Source organism: Vulpes vulpes, chromosome 3, assembly GCF_048418805.1.
Source record: "Vulpes vulpes isolate BD-2025 chromosome 3, VulVul3, whole genome shotgun sequence".
Lineage (NCBI taxonomy): Eukaryota > Metazoa > Chordata > Mammalia > Carnivora > Canidae > Vulpes > Vulpes vulpes.
In genome coordinates, this window is record NC_132782.1 from 124,932,669 (window position 1) to 124,951,815 (window position 19,147).

The 19,147-nt window shown below is 35.2% G+C and overlaps 1 protein-coding gene and 1 pseudogene across 3 annotated transcripts in view; both read right to left on the reverse strand.

Annotated features, from left to right (window-relative positions):
* Window positions 1-19,147, reverse strand: part of AGL (amylo-alpha-1,6-glucosidase and 4-alpha-glucanotransferase) — a 73,779-nt gene that overhangs the window by 10,377 nt on the left and 44,255 nt on the right. For all 3 annotated transcript variants that reach the window (XM_072754521.1, XM_072754523.1, XM_072754522.1), the window contains exons 24-31: window positions 18,964-19,139; window positions 14,954-15,056; window positions 11,199-11,424; window positions 9,969-10,080; window positions 4,777-4,912; window positions 2,933-3,045; window positions 1,650-1,861; window positions 123-220 (exon numbers count right to left, since the gene is read on the reverse strand). In XM_072754521.1, the coding sequence (XP_072610622.1) occupies window positions 123-220; window positions 1,650-1,861; window positions 2,933-3,045; window positions 4,777-4,912; window positions 9,969-10,080; window positions 11,199-11,424; window positions 14,954-15,056; window positions 18,964-19,139 (1,176 nt within the window). The remainder of the gene's footprint in view (window positions 1-122; window positions 221-1,649; window positions 1,862-2,932; window positions 3,046-4,776; window positions 4,913-9,968; window positions 10,081-11,198; window positions 11,425-14,953; window positions 15,057-18,963; window positions 19,140-19,147) is intronic.
* LOC112918500 (small nucleolar RNA U3) lies at window positions 864-940 on the reverse strand (annotated as a pseudogene).

Genomic DNA, 19,147 nt, shown 5'->3' on the forward strand with positions numbered 1-19,147 from the left:
TAATATTTGTACTCCAATTTACTCTAGTCAAAAGTTTTCATGCCAAGATTAAATATAATTAAATAGAATTATATATCAAATACCATATGAACAACATTCTTAATACTTATATTCTAACTTACTCTGGATCCAAAGTTTTCATGCCAAGGGGACCAAGCAGCTTTTTTTCTGCAATCTCCAGAGCTTTCCATGCTTTCTCTGCAGTAAAGAGCTCAGGGGCCTAACGAATGTCAAAAACAAATATTCAAACTTTTAAAGATCACAAAAGAATTAGTTTCTACCCACAGTGGAACATAAACTATTCATAAACTTGGAAATGAAAACTGTTTAAAGATAGTGTGGGTCAGAATTTGTTTTCGAGTGCAGACGCCTAACCAGACCTAATGCTATGGGGCCGACCTGGAAGCACTGTTCTTGGCTTTAGGAGTTAGGAAAGCTGTTAGAGGTGATTGTTTCCTTGTGTCATTTTAACAAAGTGTTCAAGCTCCAAAAAGAAGTTGCCACAGCTACAATGAAGCAGAGCACACTTAAACCCATCTAATTCATTTTTCAGAAGATTTACAGTAGCTTCCTTTAAAAAAAAAAATTTATTCACGAGAGACACACAGAGAGGCAGAGACATAGGCAGAGGGAGAAGTTCCCCACGGGACCCTGGGATCATGACCTGAACTGAAAGCAGATGCTTAACCACTGAGCCACCCAAGCATCCCTACAATAGCTTCCTAATTTAAATGTATCTGGTAGTCATTTTTTTGCTATTGGGATCATAGTAAAATACAGAATCTTGTACTCTAACAGCATGAGTAAATTTACTTCTGATATGGAGAAGGAGAGAAAGCACTGGTGGCTAAGAATCTGCATTAATTTTAATGGTTAAATGAAATCCAATGCATACTGAAGAGTAACAAACTATAGAAATGATCCTTGAAAGTATAGTCTTTGCATAGTGAACAGAAGCTAACTTTACATGCCTTTGGATTTTTTTATTCTACTATAATTTATAGTACCATGTTTACTTCTCTTTTTGACAAGGTAGAAACAGCTAAGCAGGCATGGAAGAGTACATGCCATCTCTATTTTACTGTCCTTCTAGTTTATTTTTAGACTAAGTAGAGATAAAAGGAGTCTAGAATTCTTGGCTGGATAGATGCATTATAGCAATACAACGAAGGAAGTAGAATATAAGTTAGAAGCTACTCACATTAGTTCAACAGTCTAGATCTTTCCAACCAGTGGGTTGAGGTACTGGTCATAGCACAGGTGTGCTAAAATAGCCATGCCCTCAGCTTTCAAGGCAGTGGGGCAGGGCCTGGGGCTAAGTGAAGCAGGTTCAATCTGACACAACCAATCTACTTCAGTTAGCTCAGTGTGCTGTACAAATATCTTTCTTTTCTATGTGTGCTATGATATGAAAAGTGTTGGGAAGCACTTCATTAGTCGTCATCTATTATTTTCTGTTTTTTGATACTGGATGTTGTAGGTTAAGGGTGGTATGCATAAAGCTTTATTAATTTAAAAAGACTATATTGAACTAGCTAGTAAGCAATATGCTTTTTGGCAACTAAACGAATTTGAAAACAAATGGGAATAAAGAACTAAATACACTCCATCACAACATTTTTGAAATTTGTAAATAACAATTCACTTACCACAACCATTGCTATGGTAAAATTAGGCCTGAGCTGATAGTCACACCAAGGGCTGGAAGCTCCATAACTATCTTTGTATATGCCACGCTTGTGAACCAGGTTAGGATGCTTTTCATTAAAATCTGAAGGGTCTTCTGACACATGAAATAGCTTTTCAAAGTTGTCTTGTATTTTTTTGTTCCACTCATCATATGAGATTGTCACAACCTTTCCTGAAACATGATAAAAGACTTAGCAGTTTTAAGCATTCAAAGAAATCCACATATTTACTTATAGCCAAAGAGTAATATTTAGGCAATAAATTATCCACTTCTTGAAAATGTCAGGGTTTTTTAAAGGACACTAGCCTGAAGTAAAAAATCATCTTTCATTATATTATCAGAAAGGGTTAGACTCTAGCAAATGATCCTTGATTGGTCTTTGTATCACTCTTACATGTTTGATAAAGTTATGTTTATTGTGCACTTGAAATGAGGCTAGTCTGAATTGAGAAGTGCCAGAAGTGTAAAATATATACTGAATTTCAAAGAAAATATTCCTCTCACAAAAGAATGTAAAATATCTCATGAATAATTTAATGCTGATTATATGTTGAAATAACATCTGGCATATACTGAGTTAATAAAATATAATTAATTTCACCTTTTTCTTTTCTTTCTTTCTTTCTTTCTTTTTTTTTTTTTTTTAAGATTTCATTTATTTATCCATGAGAGACACAGAAAGAGAGAGGCAGAGACACAGGCGGAGGGAGAAGCAGGCTCCATGCAGGGAGCCCGATGTGGGACTCGATCCCAGGTCTCCAGGATCACATTCTGGGCTAAAGGCAGCGCTAAACCGCTGAGCCACCCTGGCTGTCCTTTTTTTTACCTTTTTCAATGTAAGTATTAGAAAATTTAAAATTATATATGTGGCTTAAAAAATTATATATGTGGCTCAAATTATATTTCTATTGGATAGCACAGTTCTAAAAAAAGAGATCTAAAGATTTCGTAAGTGTTCACAAAAATGCAACTTGCTCACAGTCACATTAAGGGCAAAGAAAAGCACAATAAGGCAATAACTATGATGCTTTTCATATCTCAGTTCAAAGCTGTTGTAAAAATATGGTTAGTAACCAGTTTTGTTACAACTTTATATGAGTAAACTAACATTTTTTCTTTCTTAATCTTGAGGGTTTTCTAATATTAGTTCACTGAGTCAAATAACAATTAGGTAGATTAGGAGTATAGGAGTATAGACAGCATATTCAATTTTTTTTTTTTTAAATAAAATGAACAGCTTACCGTGTCTTTTTACTCTGACTTCATGATAAGGGAAAATTCTTTTTTTGGATAATTCCAGCAACCAGCGGACAGTAGATTTACTCAGGCCCACAATTTCCACAGCAGACCCATCTCTAAAATTAAAAGAAACTTTATTCTGTAAGTTGGAGTCACTTAAGCACTACTCACAGGGCATTCAATAAACAATTCTGATGAATTATAAAAACAACCATCTATGAAAAACCGCTCACTTTATTGAAATGTATATAAGAAATGCACATATAAGTGCATTTACCTATTACTGTTTTACCATTTCTTACCTTCTCAACACTTAAAAAAAGTTCTATGGAGTGGAATGGTGATTACAGAGTTAAAGGAGATGGCAGCTGGAAAAGGCAGGGGTAAAGAATTGGAGAATATTGAAACAGAGTACCAGAGAAAAGATGGTAAACATGGGATATGGGACTGAAGAAAGCTAGGGAAGGTATACATAACAATTTCAAAGCCCATTTTTAAGGAAAATGGAAGGGAAGTACAAGAAGACCTAATAATGTACCAAAATAAACATGTTTTAAAAAGAATTTGCAAAGCATGTAACAACAGCTATGATTAAATGATTTTTTCTTGATAATTCTGACTGAAGATAAAATTTGTTTTTGTTTTCTGTTGGTTAAGTATCTGACTCCTGATTTTTTTTTTAAATAATTATTTATTTTTTAAAATTTAGATTCAATTTGCCAACATATAGTATAACACCCAGTGCACATCCCATTAAGGTGCCCTCCTTAATGCCTGTCACCCAGTTACCCCATCCCCCACCCATGGTCCCTTCTGCAACCCTTTGTTTGTTTCCCAGAGTTAGGAGTCTTTCATGGTTTGTTTCCCTCTCTAATTTTTCCCCATTCACTTCCCCACCTTTCCCTTATAATCCCTTTGACTATTTTGAAGATAAAATTTAGAATAAGAAAAAAGTTTCTTAGACTTGATACTGCCTTTTTAAAACATTTTTTAAATTTAATTTAAAATTTTTTTTAAAGTAGGCTCCACACTCAGCATGGAGCCCCACGTGGGGTTTGAACTTATGACCCTGAGATCAAGACCTGAGCTGATATGTAGAGTCACATTCTTAACCAACTGAGAGACCCAGGCACCCCTAGACTTGTTACGAAGTATTAAGCATTTGAAACCATAAAAAGAAATGATGGGACAAAAGATAAAATAATTAGGGGAAAAAGGTTCAGAAATTAAAAGTATTTCATAAAGAACAGAATAATTGGGTATTTTCTGTATTTACAATCGATGGACATAATGAAATGTTTACAATAAAAGCATTTCAGGTTAAGAAAAGATCTTAACAACAGGGATAATGAATCATAAAACCTTCCCTTGAGGTGCTTGCAGAGAATCATCTCATGAGAACTTCTAGAAAAGAACAGACAGCTTTACTCAATGACTTGTAACAAGAGAGTTGTGTATATGTATATTGTGGGAAAGGAAGGAGTGAGTGGAAGAGGAAGTAGGAGGGAGGGAGGAAGGGAGATTTTGACTGATTTAAAAAAAAAAAAAAGATTATTTGAGAAAGAGTGCATGTGTGCACACATGGCAAGGAGGAAGGGCAGAGACAGAGAATCTCAAGCCAACTTGACGCTGAGCATGGGGCTCAATTCCAGGCTCAATTTACCACCCAGGAGATCATAAACTGAGCCTAAAACAAGAGTTGGATGCATAACTGACTGAACCATTTAGATGCCCCAGATTTGACTGATTTGATACGAAGGTTTCATGGTTAATAGAATAAAAGACTCCACAAGTATGTGATTTTAAAAAGGGTATTACTATATAAGCACCATACAAATAAAGCCTACCTTGGAGTGGCTGGGATTCCTCTGTTTCTAGCTCTATCACTTTCTCCCATTTTATCCATCCATGTGCCACAGTTTAAGCGATTTCCTCCATAAACAAATCCTGTTTCTTCGTCAACCCCTGCAGTTATATTAAAGCCTAAAAAAGCAAAATGAAACATTTATAAAATCTGAGAGTGATATAATAAACTAGGACAATCACTCTGGAGAGCAATGTAGTAATACTGTAAAAGTTGAAGATGTGCATATTCTAACACATAGTAATTTCTTTTCTAGATACATACTTTAGAGAAAACTTTACCTATGTGCATATGAAGATATATATGAGGATATTCAATGCACCACTCTATTAGCAAGAAAATATATAAATTATGTATATACAATTATAAAAATTATAATTTGTAGAAATTATAGAATTTTTCATTCAAGTCAATGTAAACATTTCTTGTTAGACATAAAGATTGCTTCATTTTTTAATGTGATTATAAGCAATGCTATAATCAGTATTATATGATAGGACTTTTTTGTGTGTTTTAGATTATTTTATGGACTAGATTCCAGGAGCATAATAAATTCATGAACAAAAATATATGAATATTTTAAATCTCATAAAACATATCTGGATATCTATCTCTACATTGCTTTCCAAGAAGAATGAGTCAATTTACAATGCCATCAATAGTCCTCTCAAAACTAAAATGTTATTTGCTACTGTTTGTTATTTTTTTTGTTACTATTTGTTATTGATTGAATTGTGTAAACATCCAAACTCATATGCTAAAGTCCTAACCCCAGTACATCAGAATATGACCTTATTTGGAGATTGCAATTTAAAAATTAATCACATTAAAATAAGGTCATTAGCCTGCACTCTTAATCCAGTTCCACTGGTATCCTGATAAGATGAGGAAATTTGGGCACAGACAATGCACTGAAGGAAGCTGATGTGAAGATATAGGGAGAACATCGTGTAAACATGTACATGGCTATCTACAAGCCTATGAGGGAGGCTTGAACAGATCTTTGTCTCACAGCCCTAACTAAGGTCGAGTCAACCCTGTCAATGCTTTAATCTTGGACTTCTACTCTCCAGAACTGAGAAACAATATATTTTTGTCATTAAAGCTACCCAGTGTATGGTACTTTGATATGACACTCACAGCAAACTAATACACTGGGTTTTTTTTTTTTTTTTCTAATAATAAATAGACTTACAGCACTATGTGCCATGCACTATTCTAAGTGCTTTAACATACATATTTCATTGAATCCTCATATCAACCTTAGGAGGTAGGTGCTATTATTATATTCCTTTTACCAATGTAGAAAAGGGAGGCAAAGAGAGGTTAAAACCTATCCAAGGGAACACAGCTAGAAAATGAGCAGAGATGGGAATTTTAACACAGCAAGTCTGCTTCTAGCATTGGTGCTTTCATTTATGCTATACTGTCTCATGATAATTTAGTAGGGAAAAATGGAGACCCACTTTAATACGAATTTGTTTGAGTACTGGTAAGGCTGAATGCTTCTCTCATGTTTATTAATGGACTATGTATGCATATCCTTAGGCAAACTACTTTTACCTCCTGTTCCTATTTCCTGTACTGTGAGTTAGGGATGGAAGGACTAGCCTCTGGAAATCAATCAATCAATCTTGGAGGATGTTGTAAGAGATATGGAAAGAAAACATGATCAAAGTACACATAAAAGTTTAATGCTGCCTAAAAAAAGGCAATAACCAAAGAAAAGAGAAAGTAGAGTCACAACAGTTTAAGTTTTTTTAAGATAACAGTTTAAGTTTAAGATTAAGTAAAATCTTAAGAAAAAAAAAGAGAACCATAAGAACAAAAGATGAATGGATTAAAATGGAATGAATTGTTTCTTTTTTATTTGTAAAAGGCAAGCCTACAAAGTTAATAAAAGTAAATGAGACATTATCTGTGTACCTGTGGGCCAGGTAGGATTTCTGAAATAAACTACAGTGAAGGACATCATAGATAAAGTTAAGTTGGGTGCCAGACTGGGAAAAGGTTTGTGCAATATCTAAAACTGACAATGGATGAATATACAAGGGACTCCTAGAAATCAACAAGGAAAATATATAGGAATGATGAAATATAAATAAAGGCAAAGCACATGAACAATTTATAGAAAAGGAAACTTTCTTAAAAAATAATAAACAGGAATAATACTCAAATCCATCAGTAACAGAATTGCAAATAAAAACAATTACATGTTGCTTTATACCCATGAGATTAGTGGAACATGCACATGGACACATAAGAAGCCATTTTAATTATTAGTGGGAATATAGACAGGTGAAATTAGGTAGTATTTAATCAAAGAGCACAAAAGTATAGTAAATGCAGCTCTGATATAGCAATGCTAAGCGAAATAAGCCAGACACAAAAGAACAAATACCCTATGATTCCATGTATATGAGGTATGTAGAACAGTCAGATTTATAGAGGCAGAAAATAGAATAGTGGTTAAATAGGGTTTAGGGGAGGAAAGAATAAGGAGTTATGGTTTATTGGGTACAGAGTTTCAGTGTGGGATGATGAAAAATTCTAGAGATGGAATTCTAGAGAAAAATTCTAGAGATGCAGTGGCCACTGCATACTTAAAATGGTTAAAGTTATGTACTTTATGGTAAAATGGTAAATATGTACATTTTGCCACACATATAAAATCTCCAATAGTAAAAAAACAAAAAACCCAACAATCCAATTAGAAAATGGCAAAAGACACACATTTCGTCAAAAAGAGTTACAGATGACAAGTAAGCACAAGAACCGATGTTCAATACCATTAGCTGTTAGGGAAATGCAGATTAAAACCACAATGGGGGATCCCTGGATGGCGCAGCGGTTTGGCGCCTGCCTTTGGCCCAGGGCGCGATCCTGGAGACCCGGGATCGAATCCCACGTCGGGCTCCCGGTGCATGGAGCCCGCTTCTCCCTCTGCCTGTGTCTCTGCCTCTCTCTCTCTCTCTGTGTGACTATCATAAATAAATAAAAATTTAAAAAAAAATAAAAATAAAACCACAATGGGTGGTGGTATACCCAACCACCAGAACAGCTTAAAAAAAAGTGATTAACATGAAATGCTGCTGTGGACATGGAGAAACTGGATCTCTCCAGTTTGCTGGTGGGATTGTAAAATGGTAAACCACTTTAGAAAATAGTTTGCAGTTTCTTATAAAAACAAATTCAGGGAAGCCCCGTGGCTCAGCTGTTTAGCGCTGCCTTCAGCCCAGGGTGTGATCCTGGAGACCCGGGATCGAGTCCCACGTTGGGCTCCCTGCATGGAGCCTGCTTCTCCCTCTGCCTGTGTCTCTGCCTTTCTCTGTGTGTCTCTCATGAATAAATAAATAAAATCTTAAAAAAAAATTCATACTTACCATATGGCCCAATCAAATATTTGGGTATTTGTCCCAGAGAAATAAAAATTTATTTTCCTACAAACACCTATATATAAATGTTCATATTAGCCTTATTTACATCAACCAAAAAATGGAAAAAAAACAAAATGTCCTTCCACAGGTGAATGTTACATCCATGAAAGAGAATACCACTGAGCAATAAAATGGAATAAACTATTGATACATGTAATAGATTGGATGGATTTCAAAGGGAATTATGCTTAGTGAAAGAACCAATCTCAAACGGTTACATACTATACGATTCCATCTATATACATTCTTAAAATGATAAAACCACAAAGATGCGTAACAGATTAGTAGTTGTCAGAGACCAGGGATTGTTGGTGTGACTCTAAAGGGGTTAGCATAAGAAAGACCTTTGTGGTGACGGAACAGTTGAGTGTCTTGATTGCTGTAGTGGTTACATGAAACTATACACGGGGCAAAATTACAAAGAACCACACACACATGCTCACACACAAATGAGTTAATGTAAAAATAGTTAAAACTGGGCAGCCCAGGTGGCTCAGAGGTTTAGCGCTGCCTTCAGTCCAGGGCCTGATCCTGGAGACCTGGGATCGAGTCCCACATCAGGCTCCCTGCATGGAGCCTGCTTCTCCCTTTGCCTGTGTCTCTGCCTCTCATGAATAAATAAATAAAATCTTTAAAAAAATTTAAAAAAAGACTCTAATAAATAGTTAAAACTGAATATGGTCTATAGTCTAGTTAACTAGTATTAAACTAAACTAATGTCAGTTTCTTAATTTTGATATTGTACTATAGTAAGATATAGATACAGTAAAGTAAGATATCCTCATTGGGGAAGCTGGATGAAGACTTCAGGATACTCTTATATATCATTTTTGCAACTTTTTTTTTTTTTTTAAGTAGGCTCCATACTGGACATGGAGCCCAGGGTGGGCTTGAACTCATGATCCTGAGATCAAGATCTGAGCTGAGATCAAGAATCGGGCACTTAACTGACTGAGCCCTCCAAGTGCCCCATGTTTGCAAATTTCTATCAGTCTCTAATTCTTTCAACATTAAGAAGAAAAATCTACATGTACAAAAAAGCAGTATATGTTTCAAAGGACTATAAATACACAGAATTGTATATGTATATTGTACACCCTGCATATGTCTTTGCATTACTTCCTATATGGAAAGTCTCTATAGAGTAATAAAATAAATTATCATTAGCCTTGCACTGGCCGGTGATGATAGTATGCCATAAAAATAGGAATATGATGAACTTCTAAGAGGTTAAAAAAGTATATCTATTTAACCGTGCAGACAAAACTTTTTACAAAAAGAATTTTATAAGACCCTAAGTTACACAGATTGTAAATGAAACCTTAACTCTGCCACTTAAGTAGTTGTGTGACTCTAAGCAAGCTACTCTGCTTCAGTCATCTTATCAACACAAATGGGAACAGTATAACTCATCCCTAGTGTTCTTGGGAGTATTAAATGGGAATAACATGGTAAAGCTGTTAGCATAATGCCTAGCACACAGTAAGCACTCATTCGTTATTATGATCATAAACGCAATCACCAAAACTACCTTTCAAATTAACTGACAAAATATATAAAATTTTATCTTTCATCTAGAAACTAAAACTAAACTAGTGAGATCAGGAACTATGTTAATCTCTCTCATTGGGATATTCTGAAGTTTTACACACAAATAAAATATTTGTCAAATACATGAATAATATAAAAAGTTTAATTCTACCTCATTAGTCGATCTTTACTATGTAAAGTTATGTACCTTCGTCCTTCATGTTTCGGTCTATTTGTGGACCAGCATTCCTCTCTCGGAATTGTATGCCCTGTATGTGTCTTTGCATGACTTCCTGTATTACTTCAAACAGTGGTTGATCCTGTTGGAGACATAATGGATATTAGTTCTGTTAGAAATTACATTTTTCTTACCTTCTCTCAAATCCCACAGCTGAAGTTTTGTGAAAACATAGATTTTTCCTTAGGAGAAGAAATGGGGATCAGGGGTGGGACTGGAGAAAAAAGGAGTTCCTATACCCCAAATCATACAGTCAGCCTCTGGCATATGAATATTTAATGTATTGTAGTTTTGACTATTCATGTCTGTGACATGAAATAGTTTATAATTTTGCTGACACATGAAAATAATTCTTGTGAATTTCTATAGTTTCCATTAGAGTGAATTGTGCAGTTAATAACTGTATCTATCTTATACAGAAATCTAAACTTTAAATTGGCATTGCTCTTCTTACTTATCCACATATATAGTAATAGGGGTAAATTACATAATAAACTGATACTTTATATAAAAACTTCTTTTTTTGACAAATGTTATAATATAAAGGTAGATGAGAAGTGGAAGAAGTACAGTTATCATTGAACATTACTGACTGGGAAGAAAACCACTTGGAATGTTTATTTATTCTGCACTGTTCATAAGATAAACTCTGGACTCCCTGGATTAGTCATCAGGTGCTCCACAACCTGGTTTACCCTTTCCCACCCACTCTTAATACTCTGCAGGTACCCTATACAAAAAGCCAAAATAGACTAAGCAGTATGTCCTAAACTGTGCTTCAATCTACCCTGCTCTTTACTTTTCCTTTCATCTCTGAGGTCTTCCCACAACATCTCTCACCTCTGCTGAAATCCCACTCATCTTTTAAGGTTCAGTTTAGATGAAATTTTTAGCTACTTCTGAAGTCCTCCCTGAGAACCATCTACTAGATGATCTCTCTCCCTTTTATGCACAGCATTTCCCATACACCACCTTTTGCAATGACCATGTTATGTACACATTATCTCTTCTATCATGTTGAAAATTCTTTAAGCAAGAAGCAAGTCTTATCTCTGCAACTGCTCATAGAACCAGTAGGTGCTAAACATATACCAATATTTGAAGAATCTTTCAGATTTGGATTCTTCATTACAAACATTTTTATATCAGAAGCTAAAAGTTATTTTTAAGGAAAAAAAACTGTTTGAAGAGGATTTTTACCAGTGTGCCGGCAGACAAAGGAACAGAATCATCTGTAGGATACATTCTGGAAACTGGGCACTTGAGAATGTCTAGGCCATTTGGAACCATTTTACAGTAATCCTGAATACACTGTAGCCACCACCACACAGCATCCCGGCAATTGTATCTGGCATAAGTTCCTTCACCCAGGAGATTAGGAATGAGACCGTGTCTCAGGGTACCAGCAAATGCTAAAATTATATTCCTAAAACAACAGAATTAAGTGGATCATTTAATATGAAAACAATCACTTAAAAAGTTTAAGTCCCTTTTTGTGACTATTATTTCAGATGCATTTTCTCTCTTGTCCCTATTTCTTTGAATTTTCATGTAGAAAATGGTCATAATATGAGAGATTAAGCCTTGAATTAAAAGCTTGAAGCCTTAATCCTAGCCTTGGCTTTTTCCTTGACAATCTGTGTAGCTTACCCTCTCTGGGATAGTTTCTTCATCTATCAATTTAGGTATTGGACTAGGTGGTTTTTACGGTCCCTTATAGCTCTAGATTCTACTTTTGAAATCTGCGGTATTTCAAAATCTAGGTAAATACGACATGGACAAGAACTTTATTATTTTAAATACCAAAGCAAATACATAAGAAAACAAATGGGTAAAAGCTGACCTTGAAAATCATGATTTATTTAAAAAACCTGACAGAGAATACTTTATATTTTAACATATTACTGTACTATCATATACCAAATGACAACTTTGTAAGATGGGATAGCATTTCTAAAAAGAGCATGAAACTAAGAAATAACAATGGGGTTTAAAACCTAGCATTGCAATCTGTATACCCTAGGAAAAGTCATTTAAAATGTCCTAGACTAAACCATTTAGAAATTTAATTAATTTTAAGTCTCAGTTTAATGCTCTTCTCTTAAATAATAGCACAATAAAGGTTTTTCTTGTATTCTGCAGTAGAATGTTAGTATGGACAGTGACATTTTCAATTAATAAAATCAGAATGGAGCAGTTGTAACCATCTAGAACAATGTCATACACTTGAAACTTGAATAAAAAGACCTCTGTCCATGAATACCTCTGCAGAAGGATGAAGTAGAACTCTCTGTGCCCACCAAAATGGCTTTCCTATATGCCTCAATCTACTTTTTTAGCTAGCTGTGGCCAGGTTACTGGATTCCAAAGCAAGAATGTGAATGGAACTAGTGTATGTTAAGTGTGTGGAACAGCTGTATTTTTCCCAGGCTCTTCCCTCTCTGCCAGTCGACTAGAGAGTAGTACTCAGAGGCACTAGGAGATGGTTGATCCTCAAGATGAAGGAGCCTGGATCCCTGAATCACTACATGGAAAGCTGCCTCCTGAATACCTATTTTGGACCAGAAATTATAAATAAATTTGTGAAAAACCACTGAAATATATGAATTTATAATTTAGAGCAGCTAGCACTACCTTAACAAATACATTACTCTCTCAGAATCATATAGATCAGAGTGGGCAACTTTTTTGCAAAGGACCAGATAGTAAATATTTTAGGCTCTGTTGGCCATATACGGTCCCAGTCTTGTGTTACTCTTTTTCAAATGACTCTTTAAAATAGTAAAAACCATTCTTTGCACCCAGGTCATACAAAACAGGTGATTGGCCAAATTTCTCTGACCCCTGATCTAAATACTCATCTATCTAGATAGATAACATAAAACTAAGCAGCAGAAATTGTTGATAGTGTATATAGAAATGATAATTGGGAGCCCAGACAACAAAATAATAATGATTTAAAAAACTAACATTTATGCAATGCTTAGCATGTGACAGATCCTAATTGTATTAGTCCATTTAATCCTCTCTAGGGGTGCCTGGTTGCCTCAGTGGCTTGAGCATGTGACTCTTGGAGTTATAAGTTTGAGCCCCATGCTGGGTGAAGAGATTACTCTCAAAAAAAAAATTTTTTTTTATTTTTTTTTATTTATGATAGTCACAGAGAGAGAGAGAGAGGCAGAAACATAGGCAGAGGGAGAAGCAGGCTCCATGCACCGGGAGCCCGACATGGGATTCGATCCCGGGTCCCCAGGATCGCACCCTGGGCCAAAGGAAGGCCCAAACCGCTGCGCCACCCAGGGATCCCCTCAAAAAAGTCTTTTTTCAAAAAGATTTTACTTATTTGAGAAAGAGAGAGTGAGAGAGCAAGTGAGCACGATTGGGGGGAGGGGCAGAGGGACAAGCAGACTCCCCACTGAGCATGAAGCCAGATGCAGGGCTCCAGCCTAGGATCCTGAGATCATGACTTGAGCCGAAGTCAGACGCTTAACCAAGTGAGCCACCTCGGCACCCCCCAAATATAAAACATTAGAAAAAAAAATCCTTAGAAAAATCCTGTAAGGTAAGTACTATCAGTATTTTACAGAGTACAAAGAAGATAAATAATGTATCAGTTGGTAGTTTAGAACCAGGGTTAGAACCTGGCAGTTTGGCCCCAACCCAAGTTCTTAACCATTACACTGTGCTGAACCCTAATGTTCCATTTCCTACTTCTTTTTTTTTTTTTTTTCCATTTCCTACTTCTTAACCATAGTCAGGAGTATTTAAGGAGGAAGCAAACAGCCTCTCAAATTTCTACAGCCCTATAATGATCTCTTAAATGAATAAGAAAAGGTCTTATTGTATTAGGTTAGCAGGGAAGAATGCAATGTGTTTCAGATGCCCACTTAGAAATCTTCAATTTAAAAAATAAATTTTCAATTTAAAAAGGACCAAAACCAGGACTTTTTTCATTTGAAGCAGCAAACTTCAGTTTTTTTTGAATGACATCAACACAAGGTATCATATAAATGCTTTTTCCGATGAAAGTTTTAATTTGTAGAGCCTTGGGCTGCAGAAGATCACCTGGAGCCCTTGTGAAAACACAGATATCCATCTGTTACTCTACCTTCTCCATCCCTATATTCAGAAGTTCAGCATAAGGACCAAGAATTTGCATTTCTAACAAGTTCTCAGGAAGATGGTGACACCACTGATTTGTAGTACTGATTTGTGCTGCTTTGAGTGGCACTGCTGTACAGCTTCACTTTTCTACCTTTGATAATTTCATTCATATTATTCTGATATTAAGAAAACACTATTTTAAGTCTAAAAGACAAACCTGGAGGTTACTAGGCCTGACAACACATAGAGGAAAACCTGATGCTATAATTCTTTCTACAGGACTCAGTCTTCATTATAGAAGGAAAAAAATGATAGAATTCAAATTTTACCTAAAAGTTAATGAGTTTTTTTTTTAAGATTTTATTTATTTATTCATGAGAGATGCAGAGAGAGAGAGAGAGAGGCAGAGACACAGGCAGAGGGAGAAGCAGGCTCCATGCAAGCAAGGAGCCTGATGTGGGGCTCGATCCTGGGACTCCAGGGATCCTGAGCCACCCAGGGATCCACCACTAATCTGAGTTCTTATACTTAATTCAGGCATAAAAATGTACTCTTTAGTGAGTAATGTTAGTTAACATGGTTACACATTTTTAGTTTTACTGAAATTAATTAGCAAATGCTGAAGATAACCTGACCTGTAACATGAAGGACTAAAATTTAGTGACTTCAAGGATTTTCACTCTTTTGAAATCCTATCATCTTATGAAGTGAACATGTAAAAAAAAAAAAAAATACATAAGGAAAAACATACCTCCCAAATGTTACAAACAGATGGTAAGAAGGAAAGTTTGAAGAGCATGTGAAAACATTTAGATATAAACTGGCATTGCAACTTTTTAGAGATCTCCTACCTGGCCTCTAAATAGCGTCCAGTAATCAGCAGTAGACCTCTCAGTGCAATAAAAGTATCCCTTCCCCAACAGCGGAAAATACCAGAAGAAAAATGAGGTAAGCCTAACAGAAAACACAACAAAGTAATATGTTAATCTGAATAATACACATAAGGCTATGAACTCATTATCATAGGCCAGTTGTTCTAAGCTTGGGGAACAAGAATGAAGGAGTCTGCAAACCCTCTAAAATTCTGCAACATGTGTGCCCAAACCTATGCCAATATTTGTGTGATGAGGTTCCATATTCTTCTTCTTTTTAAATTTAAAAAATTTTTTTTACTACATTCTTAAGGGAATCTATGACTTCAAAGAGATTAACTATCAGGGCTAGAGGGACCCCTTGATGGCTGAGCAGGTGAGTGCCTGCCTTTGGCCCAGGTCATGATCCTGAAGTCCTAGGATCAAGTCTCACAACGGGCTCTCTGCATGGAGCCTGCTTCTCCCTCTGCCTATGTCTCTCTCTCTCTCTCTCTCTCTCTCTCTCTCTCTCTCTCGGTTTCTCATGAATAAATTCTTTAAAAAAAAAACAAAAAAACAACCAGGGCTAGAGAGGGATATTTACCTAAATTGATTATAATGTGAGTCTTTATACACAGATAAACTTTCTTTTAATAAATTAAAGGTTGAAATCAGAGATCTAATATTTAACATATAAACACATTTTATATATATATACTTTACTAACACAAGTGGGAAAGTTTATAAACGTATAAAGTACATTCTCCAGATATGAAAGTAGACAAGGTCGAGAGAAAGCTATGCCATATGATATTAATGATATATCTAAAAAGATTCTACCTGCAATTAGAGGCAACAAATTAATCTAGATATGAGGGGCAGTCCCGGTGGCGCAGTGGTTTGGTGCCGCCTGCAGCCCAGGGTGTGATCCTGGAGACCCGGAATCGAGTCCCACATCAGGCTCCTTGCATGGAGCCTGCTTCTCCCTCTGCCTGTGTCTCTGCCTCTCTCTCTCTCTGTGTGTGTGGGTATGTCTCTCATGAATAAATAAATAAAGTCTTTTAAAAAAATCTAGATATGAAATGATTATCTTAATGATAGATAACCGAACATGTTTATTAACCTATTAATCTAGAGTCAAATTTTCTTTTATCTTTTTATTTTTTTTAAAGATTTTGTTTATTTATTCATGAGAGACACACACAGAGAGAGGGAGAGACACAGGCAGAGGGAGAAGCAGGCTCCATGCAGGGAGCCTGATGTGGGACTCGATCCCGGGTCTCCAGGATCACACCCTGAGCCTACGGTGGCACTAAACCGCTGAGCCACCCAGGCTGCCCTAGAGTCAAATTTTAATACCAAATTTCCCATTAATTCAAGACAACTTAAGAATGTCACAGTTTGTTGGCCAGTTTTTCCAAATAAAAATAAGGACTTCAGGTGCCAAATAACTTGAACATTCTAGGTAACTGTAACCTTTAGGCATGAGATAAAAATAGGGTGACTGATGGATAAAATCTAAAATTTTACTTCTAGACTGAGTTTGATTTCTTTTTTTTTTTTTTTTTAAGATTTATTTATTTATTCATGAAAGGCAGACTGAGAGAGAAAGGCAGAGACATAGGCAGAGGGAGAAGCAGGCTCCTCACAGGGAGCCTGATGTGGGACTCAATCCTGGATCCCTGGATCACAACCTGAGTTGAAGGCAGGAGCCCAACCGCTGAGCCACCAAGGCATCCCCTGAATTTGGTTTCTTATAAAACATGTCAAGAATACACTGTTATTCTCATTGGTACTAAAAACAATAATCAATAGGAAAGTAAAGGAAACTAGCATTCTACTCAAAAAAAGAGCTATGCTAAAGCAAAAATACAAGACATATTTCAGGAAGGGAAAACTAAGGACTTATATAAAATGTATACAGTATTCATTCATAACATAATCATTCATTCATAACATATCTGACATTATCGTTTGCTTGTTTTCCAGTTTGTTGAATGAATAACTGTCTCTCCCTAGTTCTCCCTAGTGGAAAATAAGATTCACAGTTACAGAAACCTTATTTAGCTTATTTACCAAACTGTAACTGTCACTGAAAATTGTAACTGGTATGTAATATATATAATGTATATAAAAATTTACTAAATGAATGAAAAATAAAAAGCTAATTATAAGAGGTAAATTGAGAGGCAAAATAATTTGGCTAGATAAAAGAAAATTTTGGCCATTTCTAAGTATACTTCAAAATTTAAGTTTCTGCTTATTGGGTCTTCACCTTATGGAGGGTAGACATTATTTTCTAAAAAGGCTCAGAACTAAACTTCTTTTCTACATCATCTCCAAAATAATGGTATAAAATTTCCTAAATACTCTGTGTATTATTTACACATGGTTGATTATTGACATATGGTTCATATGAGGTTGATGACTGTAACTTTGATGATGATGAGAACAGCAGTTAACATATATAGTATTCTATGCCACACAGACTTCCTGGTACTTTAACCCATTTAACACCTAGTATGAAATATGAATATAGATAGATTTAAGGGTGGTATTGAGCTCATATGTCTTAAAGTACAGGTAACTGGTCTTTGTTAAGATGTCAAAACTATAAAATCTCTAGCACTAATATGTAGCAATGTTTACGTTAACTTTGACCTCTAAGAGTATAGGATTTATAGATCACTATCTTGTGATTTCTACCTTGTCATTTATTATACAAGTTTAAAATTATAATTTTTTTGTACCACTGTCACCAAAGGCTTTGGTATGCATTTTAAAATGAACCCCCAAAAACCTGTCTGCAAATCTGAGTACAGTCCTATATTTTGTTAGTATGGAGTATATAGAACACTCCCCTGCAACACCGGAAGCAAATATCAAAACTTCTATTTATGTTTATCAACACATCTTTTTAGTTTCTATTTTTGTTTTATACTATACCTGATTATAAATATACTTGGTATTATCAGTATATTTATTTTGGGAGTGCTTAACAACAGCAGTGAATAATCAAGAATGTTGAGATCACTATTTTGTGTAATAGGCTTCTAAGCAGTAGGCTTTAGAACCACTTTCTGCATATCAATTTTTTTTTCCTCAATGACCCAGTTCAGTTTCATGAGTATCTGCATGGATTCAGAGGGGAAATATAATACCAGGAGGAGATGACATAGTTGAGTGAAAATCTAAAACATGATTATGTAATTAAAACATATGATCATCCTAAATGAAAAGTTAATTTCTTTTTTAGTTGGCAGTTCTTACTAAGTCTTTTTTCTTGGTCTGGGTAGATGCAAATTTAAGGGTAAAAAGAGGAAATCACATAAGTACTATTACTGTCATCCTGCAATTTGGTACTTTTCAGTTTATCTTGGAAAGTTCTAAATTCAGTGGCCTTAAATAAATATTAAGCACTTTCTATAAATAGCTTGCAATACATTAAAAAAGAAAATAAAAGGCTGTTCTTTAGCCTATTTTGCTTACTTAGATTTGTTACTTGATTCAGGTTTTAATGCTACTTGCAGGAAAGGATGCCAAAAGAATACAGATGAAAGCATCTGATTGCAATGAGACATATAATAAAAAATTATTTAACATTTGTTTTGTTTTGTAACTTGTAGAGGATCTTTCCATTATCTCTTGGTAATTTACAAGATTGAGTTAATTTCTTAAATTTGGAAAAAAGTGTAAGATTAAAGGTAGTAAAACAAATCTGATAAAAAATACGAAATGTCAAAAGTTCAAAAAAACAGAAACATGAAGAGGAAAAGGATTAATCAGCAACAATGAAAAACACATAAATAATGCCTGTTGCACAGTATTAATTAAATAGTAAGTAAAAATATTAGTTCTATAAGTGAATATCTATGAAATTTTACTAAGCAGTCTCATAAAATTTTGGATAACATCATGAGACTTTTTTTTTTTTAATAATGATTTCCCTTAACTTTACCTTTTTGAATAATATTGACTAACACATTTTTCACCTGTATGTGATTTCTTACCTGCAGCTAGAGACACACAACATTGCTCCTTTTCTTTTGTGATCTCATTTAGCCTATATGGTACATCCATAAGTGAAGGTGAAAGAAGTGGCAGAGAAGGGCACTTTCCTACTCCACACATTTGCACTGATCCCAGTGAAAGGTGTTTCACAAAGGTAGAACCATTCTGAACAAAGCTGTAACA